Source organism: Trachurus japonicus, chromosome 18 (genome assembly GCF_045865225.1).
Source record: "Trachurus japonicus isolate A0001 chromosome 18, Traja_1.0".
In the NCBI taxonomy this organism is placed as follows: domain Eukaryota; kingdom Metazoa; phylum Chordata; class Actinopteri; order Carangiformes; family Carangidae; genus Trachurus; species Trachurus japonicus.
In genome coordinates this window covers 4,688,223-4,704,158 of record NC_140924.1, presented here as the reverse complement: position 1 = coordinate 4,704,158, position 15,936 = coordinate 4,688,223, and the positions used below count along the sequence as shown (strand labels likewise).

Below are 15,936 nucleotides of genomic sequence, written 5' to 3'. Positions count from 1 at the left end.
GATTTACCTCTGAGAGGTACTGGAAAATAAATAAACTCAAATGTAATAAATAAAATAAAATAAAAATGTATACTTTTAAAAATATGTTATCATTGCATGTTACAATGACAATTTTGAGCATACATGATCAAAAATATGTGTTAAAAACAAATTTCAAATAAGTACACATTAGAAATTACACATGAATTTCACTGTAAGTATATTTTAGTATACTATATTTTTACTATATTTTTATAAAGTGTAATATAGTATAATTATTTTTAAAGTGTGAAAAAAGTGTTAGCGTGAAAGCGTGATGTTAGTATACTTTTTTATATATTTACAAAAAGTAAAATTTGTGTAAGTATATTTATATATACTATATATATAATATATTAATGAAAATACAAATATACTTAAAATACAATAAAGTACATTTATTTTTCACCAGGGAATGTGAACAAAGTGCCTCATTATAGACTGGACTCCACTTTTCACTGAGCTGCTTCATCTTTAAGGCTTGTGAGTAATGATGCTTTTGTCAGGACAAAAAGACAAAATGCATCATGGGAAAAACATTCTGAGCGTTTTAGCAGTGTTTTTTTTTTTTTAACCTGCAGAAAGGTTCAGAGACGTGATGATGCTAAAGGAGAAAACTGGATGAAAACAACAAAACAGAACGACTTAGAGGATCCAGCTGCTGACTTCAAGCTGCTAAGATGCTAATCAGGGTTACATGCTGCTATTCCGACATGCCGCTATTTAGACATTGACCTCTAATTGTTGGAATAGCGGCATTAACATTATTTTTCAAGCGTCCCACTATTTCGACTTTTTTTTTTCATTGTCGGAGTAGCGGCACTTTACTATTTTTCCTACTATATCTTCTTCTTCTATCACAACCTCAGACGTCTTTAGGGCATCAGATATTATTATAGGCCAGGGGTGGGCAATTATTTTTTCCAGAGGGCCACACTGACTCCGATAAAGTGAGTGAAGGGCCACACAATTCGAAATCGAATTGAAACATTAAATATTTATTGCTGAAAATATATTAAACTACATAGATTTGGTGGACATATCGCTTTACAATAGGCTATTTGACAGACCACAATCGATGTAATCGCATTTTCAACTTATATCCAGCACAGATCACTGAAGAAACATACTGTATTATGATATAAATATGGACTCAAGGCAGACTGTTTTACTGTCATCAAAACTTACTGAGCATTAAGTAAATGACTGCATCAATGAATAATATTCACAGACACCTTATCATGAATATTACAATTACCCACTCAGATCCTTTTCAGTTCTAATTCAGTGAGACTGTTCTATTTCTGAGGATAACCCAAAAGTTAACAGACCTGCATCACTTAATGAAGAAATTATTAGGCTAATATGTTTTGTATAATAATAATATAATAAATATAAGTTTTATTTATGAAGAAACACACAGTTCCTTTGCTGCTGCTTTACTGTAACTAACAGCACCAACATGAAAATGATTCCAACTGTAAAGAATAACTGATTTGATGCATTGGTGGATCGAGGCTTCAGACGCACGTGGCTACAATCAGTCATACGGTTGCACCGATCATGTCAGAAAACCCAGCGTTCTCATAAAATGCTCTTTGAATCACAGTTTGCTAAATTTGGGCTTTGTAACCGTCAGCAGTGATGACATGGTTCGGATGACGGACGGTTGTGAAACACTGGCCCGGTCCCCAGTCTCCCGCTGACAGGTCCTGGTGGTCAGAAACTCCGCTGTGGAGAAAACCTGCACCAGAGCGGCTCCTCTCTCTCCTCCGTCGGAGGTTTCTGTCTGCGATCTGCAGGCTACTGCTCTAACGGGGCCGTCACTGTTTCAAACAGCTGATTAATGCGCATCAATAATGGAGGATGGAGGATTTTCTTTTTTTTCTTTGTGCACGTGGCGGGCCGGATTGAGATGGTCCACGGGTCGGGTCCGACTCAGACTTTTGTGGATGCTTAATGAGGCACTTGACTTTGATATAATATAAGCATTTTTACTATTTAAAGTCATGTTTCCAAAGGCTTTAAGGCCGCGTTCAGACTGCAGGCAAATCTGATTCAAATCTGATTCCTTCTCATATCCGATTTCTAGGGCTGACTGTCCACACTGTTTTTAGCAAGTGTCCAAATCGCACTTGGCTCTGTTCAGACTGGGCCACATTATTGACCCATCTGACAGGTTGCTGTAGCAACGACGTCGGAGCGAGGCTACACCGTATGTGACAGGCGATGCCTCGCAGACGCGGCGGCTGCAGCATCGGGCAGATCAGCTGCAGCACAGTGATCTGCCCGGTGCTGCAGCCGCACTACCCCGCTAGTTTCAACCTCAGCCCGCCTGGTGTGTGTGTACGTGTACCTGAGACTGGTGTGTGTGTGTGTGTGTGCGTGTGCAGCCACAGAGACGGGAAACTCCAGCACCCCAGAGCTGGGAGTGCGCCGTCGCCGTCACTCCTGTCGCCAGCAACACGGTAGTTTGCATAAAAGAAAAGTAACAAGAAGGAAATGGATATTTAACTGGAGCTCACGGGACCATACGGGACCTGTAACACAGTGACAGCGCCGCGGAGAGTGACGTCACGGACAGTCAGAACCGATCTGAGTGTTTGGAGCTGTTCAGACTGAGACGCATCTGTCCAAATGCGATCTGAAACTACCTCCTGGAGGTGGTTTCGATCCGATTTGCAAAAATCGGATTTCATGTGATTTGGGACTGTTCAGACTTAAAAAGAACCATCCAGTTCCAATCTGGATGGGCTAAAAATCGGATTTTGGCTGGCAGTCTGAACGCGGCCGGAATACCTTTGGCCATGGTAGAACATCAGGGAATGCATCTGATTTGTATAATGTTTTCGATATATAAATAGTAATAAATTAGCCCATTTGAAGACACCAGTTTGTGCTCTGTGAAATTGTGATGAACAAATAATTAACTGTTTTAAATAATCTGTGGATTAATCAATAATTAAAAAAAAAAAGAAATCAACAAGAAAAAGTGCAATCATCTTTTTTTTTTTAACACTTCCTACCATTTCATTGTTACCATAACACTGATTTTCCTACAAAACCAATTCTACAGCCTAGAGCTCATCTCGCTGTTTAGCTGGTTCCTTGTGCACTCCTTCGTTAATGTTTGTAGCCGCCCTGATCGCTGATTTCATCGACGTCTCGATCCAGGCGTGAGGGAAGGCCGTGTGTTCGCCGGCGAAGTGCACCCTGCCTTCTCTTCTGAAGAGCTCCTTAGAGTACTCTAAATGCTGGTAAGGTGTGAAGAGAGCGAAGGCGCCCAAACTGTGAGGATCTGAGCTCCACCTCTTCACCACCACTCCTGTGCAGAGAGACCTGACACGCTCTCCGTGGATCTTCACCAAATCCCTCAGAGCCAGTTCTTTCAGATCTTCATCGCTGGCTCCTAGGAAGAGGAGGGAGTCGTCGGACCAGGTGTAGGAAGCCAGGAGGACGCCGATGGTCTTGTTCTTTGAGAAACTGTGACTGGGGTAGTAGATGTAACGAGAGGGTCCGTCAGTGATGCTCTTTCCCCCGTGGATGCCGTCCTCCTCCCAGAACGTCTCACTGAAGGTGAGGATGATCTTAGTGGAGCTTTCATAATGGACTCCCCTCAGAGCCTCCATCTTGGGAATGGAAAGAGGTGGGTCAAAGTCTATGAAGAGAGCTGCTTTGGCTGTGGTTGTTACAAGGACAACATCTGCATGAAGGTCCGTCAAAGAAGAATGGTTTTCAGTCTGATATGACACAGTCACACCTTTAGCTGACTGGCTGATACGTTTGACCTTGGAATTGAGGAGGATGGGCCCGTCGAGGACGGAGAGAAAAGCTTTGGGCAGAAGATCTGACCCACCAGTTATTTCATCGTACCTTCAAAAGAAAAAGACAAATCTTTATTTGTACTGAACCATTCAGCCGGGGGCAATTACAGCAAGTCAAGCCATGGCTGCCGTTTCCTTTGGTTCTTGGCAGACATTGTGAGGGTGCAATAAAAAGTAGAAAAACAACAAAAAATGCAGTGCTTCCTGATACATGCAGGTTAGCCAAAGATTGACCTGCCTCCTATGACTTATCTTTTATTTTTTTATTTAGCCTTTATTTAACCAGGTAAAAGATCGAGAAAGATCGAGATCTCATTTTCAAGGGCGACCTGGCCAAGAGGGCAGCAGCACACGTCGTCAGCATTATAAATTACAAAATACAACAATATACATTACAGTATTACATTATATTAAATCTTTGCTCTGATAAAGCCAAGTAACCACAGAGACTTGTCACACCCAAAACTATAAAACTGATGGTCCTCAAAGCATCAAACAATCCAGTGCAGAAGCCAGAATGTCAGATTTCAACAACCATCCCTTGTCCTCAAATGAGTGCAACACTTTGGAGCAGAAACTGGTCTGACAGGACTTGTCTAGTTTTATGTCCTTTTTGCTAAAAGACGTAAAAATATAGTAAATCAATAATCTTACTGGGTTTGGTCACTGACGTCAGCGTTGAGGTAGATCAGCTCAGTAAGAGCCAGGTGCATGAGGCTCTGCTCGTTCAGCAAGTCTCCAATCATGCTCACTGCCTCTGCACTCAGGCCGCCTTCGCTCTTCAGATATTCCTGTAAAATCAAACACAAAAATGTCTTTGTGGAGTCTAATTCTCTCCTTGAATTGTACTTTATCTGTTAACTCAAACTGAAACAATTCAATGTTCAGTTTGTGCTGGAAGACATTCTCATGAATCTCACTGGGCTTTACCTTCACAGAGTAGTGGTCGTATTTCTTCAGCGCTGCCCAGCAACCGTGTGCCTCCACTTCATCTTCCACCTACAGAAAAGATTAATTACAGTTAGAAGTTACACTCACAACTACACACTACTGTAGACTCATATCACCATCATTTATACAGTAAAAAAAAAGAGACTTCAAATTCCCTGCTCATGCCAGTCTACCTTCTGCAAAGCCTGCTGTAGCATCTTCTCGGCCAACTTATTCCTCTCTCCTTCTGGCAGATCGTACTTCAGGATGTCGGGGTCTGCTTTCACTGCGTAGGTCCGTTTCCTCTGACCATGGATCAGGTAAAACGTGTTGAGGTCTTCCATTCTGAATTTATTTAGCTTGAGCCCCAGTTTACTGATAAACCAGCGGACAATCCTGTTGAGACAGAAAATCATGAGACTGTGAAACCTCTGAGAGCAAAGCCACTAAACACCAATGTGAACAAGTGTTGTTCAAACTGTCCTCTCCTCAAACATTCTCTGAATATTGCTATTTGCTGCTGGCACCAACTAATCAACACAGCATTTTGGACTAGCAACACGTTGCGTGTGACGTCGGCAATGCAGATAAATGGACATTGGAATTGCTTTAAGGGGAAAAGTTACAAAATTAAGAGCAACTGTGACTCACTTATGAAAATTTGGGATTCTCATTGCTCCCATTTCAGCATACCAGCCCTCTTTTTCATTCCTGTAGGTCTCCACACGTCCACCTACCCGCTCACTAGACTCCAATATTGTTACCTTGATCAAAGAGATAAAACAATGACATAATAAGCCAGAGGTATCTAATCTTCAAAATATATTTTTGTCAGAGAAGGCATCAATCAAACAAGCAGTATGTGAATTTAGAAAATCTGTGCAATAACATTCTTCATGAATAACCACACATGATGTCATCCAGAGTTCTGTATAGTTTATTTATGTCTCATCATTGTGAGTTAATTCAAGCTCAAAAACACAATATATTCTAAATACATTTGTTTTCTGTTAAATAAGTTAGGAGGCTAAATGAGGTAGTTCCACAGTGTTCAGTCGCCCCCTAGTGGCTGAACAAACATCTCCTACAGCTTCAAAGTATCGACCATGTTGTTTGTACCTTGTGTCCTGCGTCTTGCAGCAGCTTTGCAGCCGTCAGTCCGGCCATGCCCGCCCCAACAATAACAACGTGATGAGGTTTGTTAATGGGTGTGAGTCCGGTCTTCACAGTGTTCAACAGCACTTCATGGTCTTTGTCCTCCAGACAGTGGGCCAGATGTTCCTTCACACTGAGAGCAGCAGCAGTGTGGCCACAGCTCACGGTGAACAGCATCATGCTGACAGCAACTGGAAGCACAGCAGCATGAAAACAGCTGTTGATCTTGGGATATTAAATTCAGCAAATTTCCGAGTGGAGACGATGGATATTTAAAAATCATTAAATCAATTATTTTTACTCATTCATTTATACTTAGACCCCCTAAATGACAAAGCAGAGAAAATCACTTTTGATTTTTTTGGAAATTAAATGACAAAGGAATGTGCAGAAACATCAGGAGATCAAGAGAATGTAATGAATCTGAGCTACAGTTGAAGGAAAATGAATGTAAATTATTTTAGCGTTAAAACTAAAACAAAAATAGGCAGAATAAGGTCTAACGGGTCTGAACAATGTTTGTATGCCCTGCATAGCCTTTAATATTTGAACTCTAACTACAACGTGTTATGTAAAATCCATGGAACAAGGGAGTTTCAGTTCCGTAAACTAGGTGGTGAAAAATAGTTCCTGCTTTCCCTCCCATCTTTTAGCCAGTGTGTCACCCCCATGACTGACAGTTCCTGTACAGACTGGTCACACCCTGTTTCATCACTCAGTGATGTAAGTCAAATAAAATCTCTGACAAATCAAAAGCAGAACTGCAAAAAATAAAACTTTGGGTCAAACCAAGGACGGAGGAAAATGATCCAAGTCTGATCACAGAGAAGTGACACAAGGATTCAAACCAGATGATAACAAAAACAAAAACATTTACAATATTTCTGTAAATACTCACATAATTTCCAGTTCACCACACGTAGCTCCATCTCAGTTTGAAGACCCGGCTTCTTTTTGTCTTTTGTGGCCAAAGGAGGATGATGAGAGAGAGAAAAACACACAGAAAGAAAATTGATTAAATTCTTCAAACTCAGTAGGTACAACAGCAGTGAAGAGTTATATGCAAAAACTAAGTAACAGTGTAATAAACACATGCGAATACAAATTTTGCGACACTTATGTAAAAAAAAAAAAAAGGAAAATGTAACATTTTGAAAATTCTCTGCAGAGAAACAGAAATATAACATTGACATTTGACATTTTTTATTCATAATTTATACATTTGGTAACACTTTACAACAAGGGTCCCTTAATTAACGTTAGTTAGTACATTATTAAGCATTAATGAACTGTTTTAAGATATATGAACGATCATTATTTTATATTATTTAGGATTAGGATTAGGAAACATGTTAATTAATAAGCAGTTAATGAATGTTTACTATAGTTAGTTAATACATTATTAAGTAATAATAAAAGTTGAATAATGTAATTAGTTATCATTATGTATGCGTTACTCAGCATTAATTAACACATTAGTTTATATAATAATGCTTAATAATGTACTAACTAACGTTAATTCACGTTAAAGCAGAAGTAAGTGATATATTTGTGTTAATATAAGTCTTAAATAGTTATATCTTCCGACAGCAATCACTTACATAGAGTGTTTGGACTGAAACACGGGTCTGTCAGTCACTCTGCTCTGCTCTGAGCCCAGGAGAAAACATTTATCGTATCCTACAGTTTTTATCCAATGAGGAGAGAGAACGGCATGCAGGGCTGTGTGTGCAGCCAAGGAACGCTGTGAATGTGGCGACGTAGGGACGAGGACTGTTATGGTGCGTTCAAGGAAACTCGTATTTTTCTGACCGTGAAGTGGTACCAGTTCGATCTGGTACGAGTTCACCGGTCAGAAGTTACGAGTGGCCGTTATAGTGACTTTCACCGGTAAAACAGGTCGGAAAAACACGAGTGGGTTGCCTGGAACGCTACAAAGTCGTAAGTTGTGACTTGAAACTGTAATTTACGATTTCAAAAGCCTACCTGGAACGCAGCATTAGCAAAAACGACCGGACCACTTACTTCTGCTTTAAGTGTTACCATAAATTTATATTCATTCAATGTAATTCAATTAATTGGATGAAGTGCAGATTCCTACCTTCTGTGGTGTCTCAGTGACCTGATATGAAACCATGCTCTCTTATATGCAACACTGTGACCGAGAGATTTCCTCTCACCTGATCTGGCATGACCACCAAAGGCATGACTTCCTTCCTTCTTTTAAACCATGGCTTTGGTTTTGGTTTCATTATTCCTCACTGTCTCTGGCAGTGAGGTGTAAATCACTGTTCAGGTCTCATGATCACATATAAAAAGTTTACTGTTACGCAATATTGGGTCATTTTATGGGAACTTTGCCCAAAGTAAAACTGCTCAGAGGGAAAGGGAGGATTCTTTTTAAATCTTTCATTTCTCTTGTGCATTTTTTGCAAACCACATGTTTGTCTTTCCCATGGTGGTTGATCGTCAGTCTGCACCACACAGAGGAACCAGCACCATCATACTGTATTACAGTGTCACATGCAACCTTAATCTGCATATGAGACATTCTTTGATAATGCAAGGAGCACTGCTGTTGGTGGTGCAGTGACACATGACTGAATTCATTCAGTTCAATGTTTGTTCATTATGATTCTCAAGAAGACATTTTGTTTTAGTGTTTGGAAAAGTCATGAAGGACTGGTCAACTGTAATACTTGGTTGCAACATCTATTGTGAGATCATACACATATAGTATATATAATATTATATGTATCAACAAGCTTGGGTCATCATTACTGCACAAATTCTGGTTTAATACAACTCCAAGTATATCACACCAATGTGAAATCAACCTGGGATGATCATTTTTATGTTATTTTGTTCTCAACACACTCTAATATATATTAAATAACGATTTTAAACTGGAATATTTCATTAATTGAGATCTAAGATGTGTTGTATTAGTGTTCCCTTTATTTTTTTGAGCAGTGTACATTTGTTGATAGTCATAACATTTATGCTGAACACTTTTTGTGTGAAGAGTGAGAATGTTGCAGGCAGACAGTTGGTTCATCATTAGGAAAAACACACACATCTCAAAAATAAGACCATTGAGTTTTATTTCCTCTTTATTAAACACATATGATCAGGGCAGGAAGAGAAGATTGTCAGATTACAAGTAAGAAGGTTAAACAGTGACATTTCTACTGAAACAAACACTTCAAATCACTCCAACAGGTTACATTGGTATAAACTGAAGGTGCTATTCTCTCATTCACACAACTTTTCCCGGACTGCACAACTGCCTGAGTCTGAATTCAGTAGCTTTCCTTCGTTAATGTTTGTAGCCGCCCTGATCGCTGATTTCATCGACGTCTCGATCCAGGCGTGAGGGAAGGCCGTGTGTTCGCCGGCGAAGTGCACCCTGCCTTCTCTTCTGAAGAGCTCCTTAGAGTACTCTAAATGCTGGTAAGGTGTGAAGAGAGCGAAGGCGCCCAAACTGTGAGGATCTGAGCTCCACCTCTTCACCACCACTCCTGTGCAGAGAGACCTGACACGCTCTCCGTGGATCTTCACCAAATCCCTCAGAGCCAGTTCTTTCAGATCTTCATCGCTGGCTCCTAGGAAGAGGAGGGAGTCGTCGGACCAGGTGTAGGAAGCCAGGAGGACGCCGATGGTCTTGTTCTTTGGGAAACTGTGACTGGGGTAGTAGATGTAACGAGAGGGTCCGTCAGTGATGCTCTTTCCTCCACGGATGCCGTCCTCCTCCCAGAACGTCTCACTGAAGGTGAGGATGATCTTAGTGGAGCTGTCGTAGTGCACCGCCCTCAGAGCCTCCATCTTGTGAATGGAGAGTGGTGGATCAAAGTCCATGAAGAGAGCTGCTTTGGCTGTGGTTGTTACAAGGACAACATCTGCATGAAGGTCCGTCAAAGAGGAATGGTTTTCCATCTGATATGACACAGTCACACCTTTAGCTGACTGGCTGATACGTTTGACCTTGGAGCTGAGGAGTATTGGGACGTCAAGTTTCCTGAGAAAAGCTTTGGGGAGAAGGTCCGACCCACCCGTCACCTCATAGTACCTTGAAAACAGAAAGACAAAGCTATTACTGTAATGATCTATTTTTGATATATGTTGATGATAAGACTGAAGGCAAGGTCATGGTGTGAATTACGTGGTGTTGTCATTGATGTCACTCTGGTCGTAGAGCATCTCCGTCAGTGCTGTGTACATCAGACTCTGTTCATTGAGCAGGTCTCCGATCATTCTCACCGCCTCTGAACTCAGATTTCCTTCTTCTTTCAAGTACTCCTGTTGAACACATATTATTGCTCAACTGGTTTAAAATGTTTGACAGGGTGTTATGGACATTTGACATGACGGGATATAGGACACTGTCTTTCTTTTCCAATAACAATATTGGAAGCATATTTACTTGTTTGATCTTATTTCTAAGTTTGATTTTCATTAAAAATATACCTGCAAGAAAAACTGCAAAGCTGTAAGCCAAAGGAGTCGCTTATTATGTCTGTCAGGTTAACTGTTACTTGGTTAACATTAGTATATAGATCTTATTTTTAATGCTTTCAAATACCAGAGACTATTCATACAATGTTTATTGAATGATGAGATCACTTTGTGTTTTACCTTTACAGAGTACCGGTCATATTTTTTGAATGCAGCCCAGCAGCCATTAGCCTCCACTTCATTTTTCACCTTCAACAGAGATAATGAAGTCACTTATCTTATCAGCTGAAAATGTCCATGTGCAGTATCGAAATGACATCTGCAACATACAAAATACTGAACCGGCAAAATTAAAAATGAACTATTCTATGCTGATGACACACTATTGTAGTTGTGTTGAGTGTTTCTATGGTTTGTGACTCAGAACAGAAACTTCCTGATCTGTTTTACGTACCCTCTGCAGAGCTCGCTGCAGCAGTTCGTCGGCCGACTTCCCTTTCTCGCTTTTATCTACCTTGTACTTGAGGACGTCAGGGTTTGATTGCACAGCGTACGTCCGCACCCGCTGTCTATTGACCAGGTAAAAGGTCTGAGGGTCAAACATGATGAACTCATTCAACTTGACCCCAAGCTCTTGAGCCAACCAAAGGACGATCCTGCTCAGGAGATCAATAATGTTATTAGTTATAGAGGTGACAGATCATTTACATATATACTATGTGTTTCTGTGGAACGATTAAACGCACCGGTGGGAACTTGGGATCCTCATGGCACCCAGTTCAGCGTACCAGCCCTCTTTCTCGTTCCTGTAGGTCTCCACACGACCTCCAATGCGATCATCAGCCTCTACTATGGTTACCTTATGAAAACACATGGGTACATACAACGGATTACAAGTGAGTCCAGTCTAGTGGTGTTTGTCATCTAGTTTCTGTCCTCTTTATGTGATCTTCAGGCTAACCCTCTCCTACTGCCCTGTTGGCTTGTACCTTGTGTCCTACGTCTTGCAGCAGCTTAGCGGCCGTCAGTCCGGCCATGCCAGCTCCAACAACAACAACATGATGAGATGTGTTCATGTGTGGGAGGCCGTGCTGCATCGTCTTCAGCAGATCATTGTAATCTTTGTCCTCTAGACAATCAGCCAGATGTTCGTTCATGCACACAGAGTGACCATGGTGCACTGTGAGCAGCAGCAGCAGTAACGCAACTGCAACTGGAGGGACAATGAAATGAAAACATGCTGTTTACTGCCACAAGGAACTTGTACCAAAAGACTTTACACTGTCGAACATGCACAAATATTTAGTCTGGACAAACACACTGTATTTGGTAACACTTTATTTTAAGGGTCCTTGTTCCTGTGTATCTACCTAATTAATTACAGTGTAATTACCTATGTAAACCGTATGTAATAACATGTACTTACATTGTAAATACATAGTGTATTTTGGTGTACTTACAGGTCATTGTTACACTTGTAATAAGAAATGCTTGTGCAAAGAGAGAGGCCACTTTGGTATTTCTTATTACAAGTGTAACAAGGACCTGTAAGTACACCAAAATACACTATGTATTTACAATGTAAGTACATTTTATTACATACGGTTACATAGGTAATTACACTGTAATTAATTAGGTAGATACACAGGAACAAGGACCCCTTAAAATAAAGTGTTACCCTGTATTTGGTCTTCTCTGCATCACAATTACAGACACTTAACTGATGCTGTCAATATGTGAATAAGGAGAATAATGGAATAGGAATAAGATATTCAGTTCCTCCAGTTTCACTCAAGTTTCTGTGAGGTTCAGCAAAAAAAAAAAAAAGGTTAATAAATAAATTTGACCTCTCCTGATTTCATCACATAGTCATTAAATTTAAACTGTACCAGTGTAAATCTCAGGGTGATAAAGCAGAAGTAAAACCCAACTGAGTGGGTGTTAACCGCAGACAGGGAACAGGAAGTGATGACTTTCAATATATACAGAATTAACACCACACATGAGCCACATGAGAGGAATGAAAGGTAAGGTTTCTTACAAGAATGAACAACGAGATATATAAGGTTTCAAAATAGTGGAGCAGATAAAAGCAAAATTTGAGTGGAATTATGCAAATTATGATACAAGCATGAAATGTGATATATTTGTTCTTGAGAGGCTTCTGATCAAATTTGTCTGATTGGACATTTGAAAATCCAAGATGGCGGCTATTTTTCAAGATGGCTGCCAAATTAGCCTTATAAATCACCATTTTTATATTAATGTGTGTAGTTAATTTTATTGATCTTGGTGTCAATTCCTATTTTTTCAAGTTTGTTGAGTTGGATTTTGTGATTGTATACAGGGTAGCGCCCAACAAATTAATTTAGTAAAACAGTGTTTTTCAAACTGTGGGGCGCGCCTCCCCTTGGGGGACGCCAGAGTTTTTAAAGGGGGGGGGGGCGGAAGAAAAGAAGAAAAGAACTAAATTATTAATTGCATTTGCAATTATATTGCAATATGATCAAATGCGATTTTGTTACACACAGGCTGCGATTATGCTCTAGTATTATTTGTCATGCAAACAAAGGGGGATGGGGCTGTCAGTGAAAAGAGAAGGCAACAATGCCACACTGTTACGTGTTGTATGTTGGTCTCAGGCTCTGAATGTAGCACTACGTTGGCTGTGGAACTATTCCAGTTAAAAAAATAAGAGTGTCAGGTATGCTGCTGAGCGTTGTGTCGCACCTTGTCAGGTATGCAGCAGGACCAGTAGTACAGCGTCCTTCCACATACATTTTAGCCCGGTCGTTAAACCAGAGTTTTTTTTTTTGTTTGTTTTAAATGACTGGAGCACAAGCTAAGTTCTCCTCTACTACAGCTGAACAGCTGACATGTGGTCAAGACGTACAGCAGAGACCTAGCACAGTCTCATCAGTGCATTTCATTATTAAACTTCAACCTGAAAGCTCTCTGTCCTCAGACTGTCCTACGGGAAAAGTTTATTTTTAATAAATCAAATATTGTTCAATAGCTTCAAATCAGGGCTTCCTTGCACAGCACTCTGCAGCTGCATATGTGAACAGTAGCAGCTAGATTAACTTTTGTGTTTAGTGTGAAGTTACACAGTAGGTTTGGTGTCCTTTTTCGTTACTTTTCCAATAAAGTTATATATTCTTTTTTCTCCTTTTCCATGAATGATGTCATCTATGTGTCTATATACAAATACAATACAATGTATCACTTATGTCATTCAAATTAGTCAACTACACACATTTTTTATGAAAAAAATAAACTTCAGGAGGCTAATTTGGCAGCCATCTTGAAAAATGGTTCTTGGATTTTCACATGTCCAATCGGACAGATTTCATCAATAGGCCCTAGAGAACAACCAAACCAAATTTCATGCTTGTATCATAATTTGCATGATTTTTCTGTTATCTACTCCACTAAAAACAAAAGTTTACTTCAAGAAAAATCAATTTACATCCATCACTCCTTAGAAAAACTATGTTCTCCCTATCACAGCTCTCACGTCCAACTCAGGCTGTGCGTGGCGTAATCTCCCTCAAATTCTACACTATAGATATACAACACATAGATCAAAAATACAAACTATGAAATAATGAAATTCAATCTAAATCTCACCCTTTTTCTACATCTATAAATTATGGCTCCTACAAACACTGTCAGATTTCACTGATCAGACTGATGTGCGACCTCACAGCTGCTCCAGCTCTAACTCACTCAAAACATTCACATGATTCCAAAGTTAATGTAAAGATAAATATATAAACATCGAAATTGTAAAATACTTACAGAATTTGTGGTTCACCTCCATCTGCTCCAACAGTACGTGTGACCCAAACCGTCGCTGTTTGGTGTCATGAGGAGGAAGAGAAAAAATACATCAGAGCTCCTAGAAAGTCCTGACTTCTCTCTCAGCGTGTGTTACTAAGGTTCACAGACACATTTACACTCGATGCCATTTAGTGATGCTATTATTCAAACAAACACAGAATGGATTCAACAACACAAAAGCTCATTTAGGGAAAACATTAAAAAAATATGTATCTTTTCAAAAATAAAATGCAGTTTATGTTCAGTGTTATACTTTCAGTCAGGGCCAGAGCCTACAGTGCATGTCCTGAAAATAACTGAAAACTGTACTTCATTGTGTCGCTGTTCTTTTTGAATCAATAACATGTGACTGATGTAGATTTGAAAAGGACAACACTGAATTTAAAATTTTAAAAACAAAAATATTTGATGTACATATGAACTCCGACCTTGTCTGGGGTCAAAGTGCAATATTATGCACAAGACACACCAGCTTTGATCATGTGATGCTGTAAAGATCTATAACATCCACTCCAAAGCCACCAAACAACTCAGGATATCCAAGGTGCTACAAATGTGATCATTCATACAAAACTGTCAAGAAAGATATTTACACATGTCTATGTTTCCAACCATGGTAAATCATTGTTGATGAGGAATCATTAACATTAACATGTGATCAGACAGTCTCTTCATATATATATATATAATCATTAATAATGACATTTTTATTATTCACTGTAATTTGTGGAACTTCGGGAAGTTAGTAGCCCTCAGTTTCAACAAGGTTGGTGACCCCTGCTGTCAATTCATTCTGTTGTTTTTTTTTTGTCTTAATAAATGTGTATCTATTAATGACTGAAATAAAGCATCTTACCTTTTCAGAAGCTTCAGTGTCAGAATCTACAGTAACAATGTGAAGTGCTGGAATTTCTTTGATCAATCCAGTTTCCCTGCAAACAGCGTGACTCCCTCGAATGTTGGCTCATCCTAATCTAACTCCCTGCCCATATCTCATAGTCAAATGATCTGGAATAACCAGTCATGATGCAAGATCACAAAATAACACATAATGACACGACATCATCACATGAACAAAGAATGTGTCTCATCTTATTTTGGGGAATTTTGTCAAAAATGAACAACAAAAGAGGAAATAATGTTACTAGTGTTAAGTTTTTGACATTTCCTAACCACGGTTAGCATGCCAACATGGTAAATCAGTTTGCCAGACAGAGGTGTGGCTCCTCCTGAGTTTCACTTTGACAACTGATTAAAGTTGAATTAGCTTTAATGAGTTTGTTTTTCTTTTAGTCTGCCAACTTTGGTTGAAGGCCCAGTCACAACGGCATTTACATTGGTGAAGTCAATTTGTTCAAAGGTTGAGATAAAACAGGATCTACTGGTCTGGTCAGAACCAGAACAGAACCAGCAGGACCTTGACGGAACAATGAGGTATTTGTCTAATGGTGGTTCCTAACCTGAGGGCTGAGGCCCGCTGGTGGGCTGTGAAGGTATTGCAAGTGCAATACAACTGGTGAAAATATGTACGTAAATAAATCAATAACATAAATGACTTTCTAGAAATATTAAAAAATTAAATGCTTCTTAAAACATGAAATGTAATCATTATTTTTCAATTAATAACTGTCTATCAATGATATAAGGCAGACATTGACTTGTTTGCACTTGTTGCATCTAACATTCATGGCAAAAAAAAAGGTGGATACAT

At 39.6% G+C, this 15,936-nt stretch overlaps 2 protein-coding genes across 2 annotated transcripts; both read right to left on the bottom strand.

Annotated features, from left to right (window-relative positions):
* Nucleotides 1–2,817: 2,817 nt before the first annotated feature.
* On the bottom strand, nt 2,818–6,888 carry LOC146968429 (L-amino-acid oxidase-like). Its single transcript, XM_085806453.1, has 7 exons — nt 6,826–6,888; nt 5,892–6,118; nt 5,424–5,536; nt 4,967–5,168; nt 4,773–4,841; nt 4,497–4,633; nt 2,818–3,891 (listed from the first exon to the last, which is right to left on the bottom strand). Exons 1-7 carry the CDS (start codon nt 6,854–6,856, stop codon nt 3,096–3,098), a joined length of 1,575 nt encoding a protein of 524 aa, XP_085662579.1. The 5' UTR covers nt 6,857–6,888; the 3' UTR covers nt 2,818–3,095.
* A 2,138-nt stretch (nt 6,889–9,026) lies between these two features.
* LOC146968428 (L-amino-acid oxidase-like) lies at nt 9,027–11,674 on the bottom strand. The gene is made up of 7 exons (XM_085760509.1): nt 11,650–11,674; nt 11,372–11,595; nt 11,129–11,241; nt 10,837–11,038; nt 10,563–10,631; nt 10,090–10,226; nt 9,027–9,996 (listed from the first exon to the last, which is right to left on the bottom strand). Exons 1-7 carry the CDS (start codon nt 11,672–11,674, stop codon nt 9,183–9,185), a joined length of 1,584 nt encoding a protein of 527 aa, XP_085616635.1. The 3' UTR covers nt 9,027–9,182.
* Nucleotides 11,675–15,936: the final 4,262 nt, after the last annotated feature.

Excerpts from the sequence above, each read along its gene's own strand:
- LOC146968428 (XM_085760509.1), bottom strand. The coding sequence starts at position 11,674 with ATGTTCGACAGTGTAAAGTCTTTTG. Across the intron at positions 11,596-11,649 it reads CGACAGTGTAAAGTCTTTTG|TTGCAGTTGCGTTACTGCTG; the intron begins GTACAAGTTCCT and ends TTGTCCCTCCAG. Across the intron at positions 11,039-11,128 it reads AGGATCCCAAGTTCCCACCG|GATCGTCCTTTGGTTGGCTC; the intron begins GTGCGTTTAATC and ends TCTCCTGAGCAG.
- LOC146968429 (XM_085806453.1), bottom strand. The coding sequence starts at position 6,856 with ATGGAGCTACGTGTGGTGAACTGGAAATTAT. Across the intron at positions 6,119-6,825 it reads TGTGGTGAACTGGAAATTAT|TTGCTGTCAGCATGATGCTG; the intron begins GTGAGTATTTAC and ends CTGTGCTTCCAG. Across the intron at positions 3,892-4,496 it reads GACGTCAGTGACCAAACCCA|GTACGATGAAATAACTGGTG; the intron begins GTAAGATTATTG and ends TTTCTTTTGAAG.